Source organism: Balaenoptera acutorostrata, chromosome 7 (assembly GCF_949987535.1).
Source record: "Balaenoptera acutorostrata chromosome 7, mBalAcu1.1, whole genome shotgun sequence".
NCBI lineage: Eukaryota > Metazoa > Chordata > Mammalia > Artiodactyla > Balaenopteridae > Balaenoptera > Balaenoptera acutorostrata.
In genome coordinates this window covers 82,018,215-82,028,779 of record NC_080070.1, presented here as the reverse complement: position 1 = coordinate 82,028,779, position 10,565 = coordinate 82,018,215, and the positions used below count along the sequence as shown (strand labels likewise).

The window sequence follows — 10,565 nt, the reverse complement described above, 5'->3', positions numbered from 1 at the left end:
TCATAATTAGAAGTACTTTTCACAACACTCAAAACACTTGAAAAAAAGATTTAAAAGCTACACTGTTGTTGAGTGCCTCAGTGCATAAAGTAAAATGAAGATTTGGAATTTTTCCAATGAAAACATCTTCTGAGAACAAATATAATTCAATGTTTATTTATCTACATAACTTAATGGCATTATTAAGCAACCATCCACTGCCTGGCACATAGTTCTGAATAAAAAGGGGTGCATACTTTTGTTCCCTTTGAATAATAGGTAAGAGATTTCTAATCCCCACAAATGTTTCTCTACTTTTCCTTGATTAATGACTGGGTATGGATCTAAAAAGCAGTTTCAACGGGTTCATCAAATACTACACTAAGAGTAGGCCCTGTATTATAAATAAATGCAAGTGTGAAACATGTATAAGCAGTAATGGCACTGTCATATCACAAAGCTGCCAGAAACATGTCCTAGGCTGCTGCCAAAATCTTCCTTTAAAACATCGGAACTAATTACTTACCGATACAATAAAATTGGCCTTGAAAACAAAACTCCCCAAAGAAGGAGTCATTTAACACTAAATCTCATTTAAATGACCTCCCCAAGTTCTTATAAAAAATAGCAGAGAAAACAGCAATTTAGATACCAGTCGAGGCTTGTAAAAATTGTAAACATCCTATTAGTTACCATGTTAAAGGCATTCATTTTTCCATATCTCTTACCTGGATGATGCAGCTTTGAAAGGGATTTCTGGATGCTGGTCCTAGAAACATGATGTGAGATAAACAAATCCAACTGCTGCAAGGTATTGAGGTGAATGCACTCTCCTTCTTAAGAAAGTTGACTTATACATTTGAAATGAAAGAGAACTGAATTCTTTTCTAACTTCTTAAAAATTAGTGTTTGTCTAACATTGTATGTTTACGTTCAGCTTGACATATTATGAAACTTGGGTTCAACTGCCAAAAAGTGAGAAAACACTCCTCGGACAGCACTCAAGGGTTTACAAATATTTATTTCTTTATCCTCTAAGTTGAACTAAATAGAAATTATACATAATGGTACAAATTCTGCAGTGTACAGTGGCAGAGTCATGCAATAGTCAAAGAGACCCGTTGTCAATGGTCTTTGTAGCTTGCCACCAGATGGTAATAAGTCTCATGGCTTATCATCAGTGAGAAGAAACAATATGACACATGCTGTGATGGACACAGGCAAGCAAATAAAAGGAAGCCATACAGACAAAAATACCCTAATACAGTCCTCCAGCTTGTAACTAAGCCATTTAGACACAAACAGAACACACTGAGTTTATAATGAAAGCCAAAAAGATAATGCTATCTTCCCAAGAAAAAGAAAATAAACGTACCAGCTTACCTAACATACTACAATCGAAAGTGTTTCTGGAAAATCTATTATTTATATCTGATTCAAATGCAACAGTTGTTGGCCTGAAAAATGAGCACTGCTTTTGAAGAAGTACCTCAACGTGATACTTTGCTCTAAGAAAAATAACAGCAACTCCTTACTGGTATCGTGACTGTGGCACTTTCTCCTGGGATCTCAAATACCTATACAATGCTAAGTGATATTTTTAATATATCAGTCAGGCTGAAGACAATTCATTTCAAGGACAACAGCTGCTGTGTTCGTTTCATGCTTACCACTAATACTCAAAACGATTTACTGTAATTTACAAATTTTACAAATGTTCATAATAACTATGAAGATTTACAAAACCCTACACCCTAGAGCAAATATTAAATACTTGATTAAAAACATCCTAAGTATTTAACTAACTTTAGGAAGGAAAAAACTCTAAAATATATATGGAATTGCCACTTACTAATAAGCAGGCAAAGACTTTCTGTTCCCTTTTTGCTAGAGCTCTTATTAGTGTTTATTACTATTTTTAATTCCTGTTTCTCCAAGTTGATAGCTTTGCACTGAAATATTCAGTAATAACCACAAAAGAAAACATTAGCAATGTAGAAGGCTAGATGTGGAAGAGACCTCACAAATCATAAAGTAAGATCCATTCAAGTTGTAATCCTTCTAGCTAACAAATCTCCATCTCTATCTAGCTCAATGGGTGACACAAGACTGAAAACAGAGGTGCACATTGTCCTATGTCAAACTCATTCTATTCACAGGTCCTCTCCCTTCCCAGAGAATAACAGAGAAGACAGCTGAAGAAGCAGGAGACTGACCCCCCATGGAGGTGTCCCTTTGAATCTAGGATGAGTAGTTATGGGTTATGATTCTTTCTCAGCTGTGTGTTCCCAGAGGGCACAGGGTCTGGCGAAAATGTGCTGGAGTCAAGGCAGGTGACTAAGTATGTTCCCTTCCCGAGTTCAAGAAAAAGGGGATAAAAAGGATCAATTCACTTGTGATTTTCCCAGCTTGGGCATGTCTCAAAGGAGATTCTAAATTTGATTTCTAATGCCAGACAGAACAAAAGATTGCGAATATGTTTCTGTGGTATGTTTCAGATTTTCAAGAAGGAGAGGACAACATAGGTTGTTGGTTTGTCTTTTGAGAGGGCAACGGAGATTTATCTTAAAGTATGTCATGATGTGTGTGTGTGTGTGACTGTGTACCTGCACTCACATATGGGGGGAGAAAAGAGGAGGGAGGAGCAGGCAGGAGAGAGACAGAGAGAGAGACAGAAACTGAGAAAACAGAAAAATAAGTGTGTATGAAATTTAGTGCTCTCCCTAAACTGTGAACTTGTGTCCTCAAAATTTTCTTATCAGGCTTCTTTCAAGTTAGCGTTTTAAAAAGGTTCTTTCTTTTTCTTGTTAAAATAGTCATCTCATTTTAGTTGAACAGCTTGTAGGACCATTTATTCTTAAGACTTACGTCATAGAAAAGTTATTTTCCTTAGTCTTCTCTCTTCAGTTACCAAATATTTTAGTTCACAATTGACGTCACTGCCATCATTATTATTAACTGCTTGTGTGTGTCATTTAAAGTGATAACTACTTATACCGCAACTGCCTTATTTTTTAAAAATTTTGAATACAGGAGAAAATCCTACTTTCCCTTCTCTTGTGTTAATGGAAGAATATTTTCAATTATGCTTTGCCTTATCTGTTCACTATGAGTATTTCAGACATAAACTTTGCTAAGGACCCTGTGATTTGTGGTTATGGGTCTATTTCTCCATGTTGGGCAGGCTTCTATTGAAACATACAGTTTTCGGTTAATATTGGTGGGCAGCAATGACCTCCAGTGGATTTCTAGGTAAATAACAACTGCATTTTTCAGAGAATGTTAATTTCCGATATATTTGTTTCCTTAAGGACTTTTGGAGCTTGGCAGCTTATTGAATGAACTTTCCAAACTTTCTTAAATTTGTTAATGTTTGAATGAAATTGCAAACCATCACAAGTTATCAACACTTTAACTTTCATAATTGTATAGCCTATAAGCTAATTTTGAAAACTGAAATTAACGTTATTCAAAATTAACATTTAAATATTCATAATTGTTTTCATGTGTAATTCACTTGCTTTTAGTCTTTAGTTAAATGAAAACTCTCAAAATTTCATATTTTAGAAAGTTAATGGCTAAATAAAACAGAAGAAAAAACTTCAGGAAATAAGCATTCTCAAAAATAAAAACTTCTGATAAGATTTATAAGAAAAAAGTTAAGGTGCTCTAAACATCTCAGTAGTTAAGTGAACCTCATGAAACAATTTTCCTATTTGTTAATATAAAACTGAAAGGAAATTTTGATATCTGAGAGCAGAATGCTTTACTTTTTTTAAAATAATAAAACATGTTTCTGGAATATCTTTTAGATTTCATAGAAGATTATTTAGAAGGCATAAAATTTAAGTTTTAATAGCGCTTCAGTGCCATAGTATCTTCATTTTGGGCTTGTGAGGTAATAATAAACATATTATCTCCACTTTAAAACATGATATAAGCATTAACACATTTTTACTTCAGTTAGTTTTTTTTTTCTGAAAATGAGCTAGATATAGTTACTGAGAAACTGGTTTCAGATCTTTACTGGACAAACCATAGAATTAAAAAAAAGATATGAGAATATACCTTTTCTACCACAAGAGGGCAGCAAAAATGTTTTCAGTTAGAGTCTGTCACTGCAGCTGTTCTGACACATTTTGCTGTTTTTCTGAGAAGTTACCTTAACTTTCTTCTTTCTGCACTGGAGTGAAATTGAAAGAATGTGTTTTCATCCTGAAACAGAACTATTGTGAATATGGTTTAATGAATGTTTTATGAAAAGCACAAGCCTCAAGGTGACCACAATTTTTCCTTCATGGTTTACGGTAATTACGACATACCTGCTTCATAAAGCTCATGGCTTAGACACACTAACACAATAACTCTTAAAGACTACAGATGGTTCACATGAGAATGTTAAAGTATCTGATAGTCTATATATTTTACATCGTGGTGGAAAGGCAAAATTCAGAAGGAATAAAACATTTATTTTTGCCATGATTATGAAAATCTCTAATTTTTCAGCAATATTGCAATAATCTTAAGTCTTCCCAGGGTAAAATAATAATTGCCATGGAAAAGCAGCCAAGTACTCAAAGCTACAGCTATGGTCACCTTTTGATAAATATAATGTGAAATCATCGAGCAATACATTGTTTTTAAAAAATTAGTTAATTTTATGTAAGGTTCAACCAGTCAAATGAGTATATAGAATAATTTATCATAACACCTTTATAGTCCTTTCTGTATTACAGAAATCTCTTTTAAGTAATGCAAAGAAGGTGGATGGTTTCTTTCTTTTTTTTTTTTTTTTTTTTTTTTTTTAGTTTCTAAATATAAATTCTTCAGAAGCCAGTAGATGGTTTCGCCCCATCAGGAGTCCAGCACATGCCTAGGCAGGCGATAGTGCTCGGCTTTGGGACGGAGCTTCCTTTCCTGTGGGTTGGCATACTTCCACTTGGAAGGGGACATTTTAAGCTTTCTTCTCTTTTTATCTGTGCACCATACCTTTTCACAGTATTCTTCTACTCTCTGGAAGTTGCTATAACCAATCAGCTGCAAGAATTCCTTGTACCAGGGTTTTGTTCCATGTGGGGTGCTGCTCTGAGCAGGACAAGGCATCTTGTGAGGCCCGTCCTCTTCGTAGTCTTTGTTAAACATTTCCTCCACTCTCTCCTCTTCCACAACCTCCAGGGTGATTTTACGGATTGTATGGACAAAACTATGTTCTACTGTCTGGCAAAAATAGGTCCCAGCATCCACTTTGCGTACCCTTAGGAAGAGTAAACCGAGGTCCATCTTAACCATTCTGTCATCTGTCTTCACCTGCAAGAACAAGAAAATCAATGGCACTGAAGTATTATCCAGGACAAAAGAATGCCAACCTGTAACCCTTTCCACTATCTAGAATTTTTTCATTTTTGTTATATGATGAAATCCTAAAAATCATATATATAATTATATATATTATATACCTATTATATGAGTATATTAACTATATATTATATAAATGTATATAAATTATGTTAATATTTTATTTATACATTCATATTTTAATACATATATTTCTTTTATATTATATTTATATGGTTATAATATATATAAATATAATATAAATATATATGAGAAAGAGGTAAGTAATTACATCAGGTGTGTGTGTGTGTGTCCTGAACTTTACATTGAGATCACTTCATATCAATGACTTTGAGGTCAATTTACATCAGTATTGTTAAGAGCAAACTGACAGAGCTTTCTCCAGTTCAGCATAGCACTCAAAGTTTGAGTGAAATGAAGATTTGTTAAATTTAATTTCTTTTGTAATGCCAGAACAAATGCCATTTCTCACATTATTAGTTCAGGGGTTCTTATGTTTCCCAGATCATAATGATCAATGTACCTACAAGGACCTGTGTTGAGAGAGCTGGGATACCTATACTCTCTCTCCTTACCAAAAAAAAAAAAAAAAAAATCCATCCATTCCATTTCACTATTTTTTGCTCCATATTTCATGACTGTTTCTTCGACCTTATCTCATGGCAGTCTCCCCCAAATCCTTCTTCTTTCTGTTCCTGCTTTCATGCCCAACTTGATTCTGTTTCAGGACCTAGAGGGACTCCCATACGGCTGGCTCCTTCTCATCCCGAAAGGCTGAACTAAATGTCATTTCTTCAGGCCTCCTTCACACCCAATGTCAAAGTATCCTCCTTCCCTTAATACCATCATTTCACCTGTTAACCTTTGTACACCCGAGCCTGCAACATTACCTGCAAATACGTAACAACAGTCCTGTAATAAGTTTTCTTTTACCTGGTATCTTTCCCCTTTATGTCAACATATGGGTACTATTTTACTCTTCAAAGTCCACTCCCTTTTGTCATGCTCCTGATTGAGAACTTATTCAGACTCTATTCCTCCTCTATTCAGACTCTATTCCTGCTCCTCTGAGCAGGTGAGAATTGCTCAATGAACCAGATTCTGCCTTTCTGATTGTCTATCCCAAAGCAGCTTAATGTGGTGTTTCTCACTAGGGTTGGTGGAAGAGGTACACTTCTGGTGATGAATGAATTTTCTAGAAGGATTTCTTAATGTGTTTATTTTCATGATAATCAATATAAATTAATAAACTCTATTTGGGATTGTGTGGAAGATCAACCTCATTGTGAGTGTTTGTGTTTATTCTGAACCATTTTTAAAGCTTGAATAGTTTCCAGCTGCTGAGAACAAAGGTAAATTTAATATGTTAATGATACATTCCAGCCATATGAAAACCAAACAACATCCCTACGTACTAATGTACATAAAAAGTTTTGAAGTCACTTGAACAACGTGTGGGGGGATCGCATCATCATATGGCGCAAGGTGTTGTGGATAGATGTTTTACACACACACATACACACTCATATGTGGTAGTCTGTATTCCAAAATATGTTCATGGAGATACCTTATTTCAGCGAAAAAAAGTCATCACATTAAATAAACATTTAAATGATGCATATATTTATTTCTACTTTATTTGTAAATTTATTTTCATTCTATATTTGAATAAAAGCTATGAGCATAAAGAATGCATTTGTTTCAGTCTTGTGAATATTTAATAAACATTCTAAGTTATGATGGCAGCCCAAGAAAATGTTTTACTTTTAACGGCAGGTCGGGGGGGGGGAACCTATACAATACTAGAATCAAACCTTCCTCCTCACAACTGCCGCTGCTCTTGGCCCCTGAACTCTCCCCTTATTTCACACTTCCAGGTCTTATTCTGGTCTTAGTCTTTCTTTCCATTAGTTGAACTCCTTTCTGTTGTTGGGAACTCCACCCATCCATTACTTAAAAAAATTCCTTCTAGGCTTAAATTTTCCCTTCTTAAATGAATACTTTCTTTACAGCCCACAAAAATCTTTTGTTTCTTTTTGTAACTCAATAGCATTCACATCTGTAGTACATAAGTTGGTATTTTTATTCCTCTTCAAATTATTTTTCCACACAATTTTTATCTCTTGAACCATATACTAAGTTTCATAATGGCAAAGGCTTATCTCCTAATCATTCTGAATATTCCACAATGAGTGCTCAGAACACACTGAAAAACGAGAACATACTTATTAGTTCATAGGGCACAAACATGCAAAACAATGGGGTATACCAGTAAAGATACATCCAAAAGTTATTCACTTTTTCTAGGTAAGTTCAATAATGACTTGGATAGAGAGGAAACAAGCATGATTTCAGGAACAGTTACTAACTAATGAAAGAAGACGTCTGTGCTCCACAGATACATAGAAGAAACAGTTCCAGGACACTGTCTTCCCCTGAAAAGAATCTGCATACAAACATCATCACGAATATGATCCTTTGATCTCTCCCTACTATACCTCCTGTGAGAGTGAATAATACATGAGAAAACACGAAAGTCATCTAGCCTACTTTCTGGCATACAGCAAGCAGTCTATGAAAGTGTTTTGAAATAAAACAAAAAGCAAAAATAGAAATAAATACAAATCTTTCATCACTGGATGAGAAGGACTTTCTTGTTTTTTGTTTTTTGTTTCCAAGTCTGGTATAAAAAGCAGGTGTTTCTTTCATAATCAGAAACCCAAGTTTGAGAAACTGCACTGTGTATAGATAAAGTCCAGACTGGTTCAAAAATGTGGAAGCACGACAATTACAATGGGAATTGTCCTACATCATTTATTTGCATATTATAGATAGTGCCTGTCTTGGAATTTTGGTCTCCCCCCCTGGTTACAGTGAATCATAAATTCAGGAAAAGATGTTTTAACTCTTGAGTCTGGACAGCTGTACACTATGCAGGTTAAACTGCTATGAAAGTTAAATATATCTTCCATGGCCTATGAATGCCTAAAAATAAAAAATGACTTAGAAATTTGTATTTGAAGTCTTTCCATGATTTAATCTTTCTACTTTTGTTAACATGGATACCTTCAACATCAAATCTTTATTACAGAATTGTTTTCATCCAGCTGTTCTGTCTGCAGACCAGATTTCCTTGGTCAAGAAGATGGTACATAATACATCATTTTATCAAATATTCTTATAGGCAATCTATAAAAACACAAAATTTCTTACTGAAAATGGTTTTAATATTCTTAGCTATAGAGATTGATTCAGTATGTTTCATAATGTCAAATAAAAAAAGTAATTGAACAAAGAACCCTGCACATCTGGTAGCTAGTCAGGAAGAAGCAGTGATTTCCATGTGTATCAACCATATGGTTCCACACTTTTTATAGGAAATGGACAGACATAGGCCTTGAAATGGTTTAGTTCAGAATATATTTAACAATGAAATCAGTTTTAGTAAAGAAATAAAGACCAACAATTTTATATATTTGTTTGTTTATCTGGCCTGCTTTCAATAAAAAAAAATTGTTTGACTTACAGAAAATGTATCATATATTACAGTATAAAAATAAAATTTTCCTTTTATTAAAAACACTTTCCAATGTGAACTTGCTATATGACAGAGACGATTCCCCAAGAGAGACAGGATGAATTACTTAATAGCTCATTTGGGGAAACCTACCACACTATACAGAGAACAAGTAAAGTTGTATTTACTTCAGATTAAAGATCCAACTGGAGAAAACTTAAATCCAGCACAAGAAGATGCTGAGAAGAAAGTTATCATAAATAAGAACTCTATACTGTGAAAAATGTATTCAAAATATCAACTATATCAAAGAAGTTTGGAATATTTATATTCAAGAATGGATTAATGTACACAGAAGATGCAAAGAATTCTTGAAAGTCAACAAAGAGAAATAAAAAATGGAATGGAAAAAGCATATAAATAGGCAATTCAGAGGAGAAACCCAAATGTTTAATAAGTATGCAAAGTTAATGTTCAACCTTACTAGTAATTTTAGGGATGCAAATTTAAACGAAATACTACATTATACCCAGAAGAAAGGCAAAAAATAGAAAATACCAAATATAGGTGAAGATATACGGAAATGGGAACCCACATGAACTGCTTTGAGAGTGCAGATGGTGCAGAAATTCTGCAAAGCAAGCTGGCAATAGTTATAGAAATGAAAGATGTTGACAGATAATAATTTAGAAATTTGCACTCAGATCTATAAGAGGTTACCTGCAGAGATGATCATTAAAGATATGGTAGTGAGAATTAACAACACTCTTGGTCCACTCGTAGGGGAATGGATCAATTAGGAGCAATGAATACACGCGATGGGATGAGCAGCCTTCAGAAACAATGAAACACAGACACACACAGCAACAGTGATAAACCATACAAACATAGTGCTGAGTTTTAAAAAGTAGAAGCAGAATAAGAGTTATAACACAATACATTTATTTCCACAGCTCACGTACACTAAAAATGTTACATACTTGTTCAATATACAAATGTAGTACTGGACTTATCCCAATCATTACAGTGGATGTACATGGGGAAGCAAGGATGAAAATGGAGAAAGGTGGCCTAGGAAAAATAAAGTCAAACAAGAGGGGGCATTTGTGTGGACTGATCCTGACAACGTGCCATATACTAAGCAGTATGATTAAATTATGCAACTGAAGTCAAAAATGAGAGCCAAAAAGCAAAACAAACCAACCAACAAAAAATCCAAATGTTTGTAATGATCATCCTGGTTTGGCAAACAATAAACTAAATTGTCTGTACGATCTGTCCATGCTCTAGCATACTATAATTATATACTTTTAGAAACAGTGTTCAAACATGAGCAAACAGCAGTTTAAAAGCAATATTTTATTGAAAATTTCTATAGATAAGAACATCAGGGGACTTCCCTGGTGGTCCAGTGGTTAAGAATCCGCCTTCCAATGCCGGGGATGTGGGTTCTATCCCTGGTCGGGGAACTAAGATCCCACATGATGTGGGGCAACTAAGCCCACACGCTGCAACTACTGAGCCCATGTGCTCTAGAGCCTGCGTGCCACAATTAGAGAGCCTGCATGCCGCAACTACTGAGCCTGCGCGCTCTGGAGCCTGCAAGCCACAACTAGAAAGAAGCCCACATGCCGCAACTAGAGAAGTCCGTGCACCGCAACAAAGAGCCCATGCGCCACAGTGAAGGATCCCACATGTCGCGACTAGGACCTGA

General features: G+C 34.9%; 1 protein-coding gene across 1 annotated transcript in view; it reads right to left on the bottom strand.

The window, feature by feature from the left end:
• Positions 1 to 1,006: 1,006 nt before the first annotated feature.
• SEMA3E (semaphorin 3E) overlaps positions 1,007 to 10,565 on the bottom strand; it is a 266,308-nt gene continuing 256,749 nt past the window's right edge. Inside the window, exon 17 of the mRNA XM_007170272.2 lies at positions 1,007 to 5,286. Coding sequence (XP_007170334.1) covers positions 4,834 to 5,286 — 453 coding nt within the window. The 3' untranslated portion in view covers positions 1,007 to 4,833. The remainder of the gene's footprint in view (positions 5,287 to 10,565) is intronic.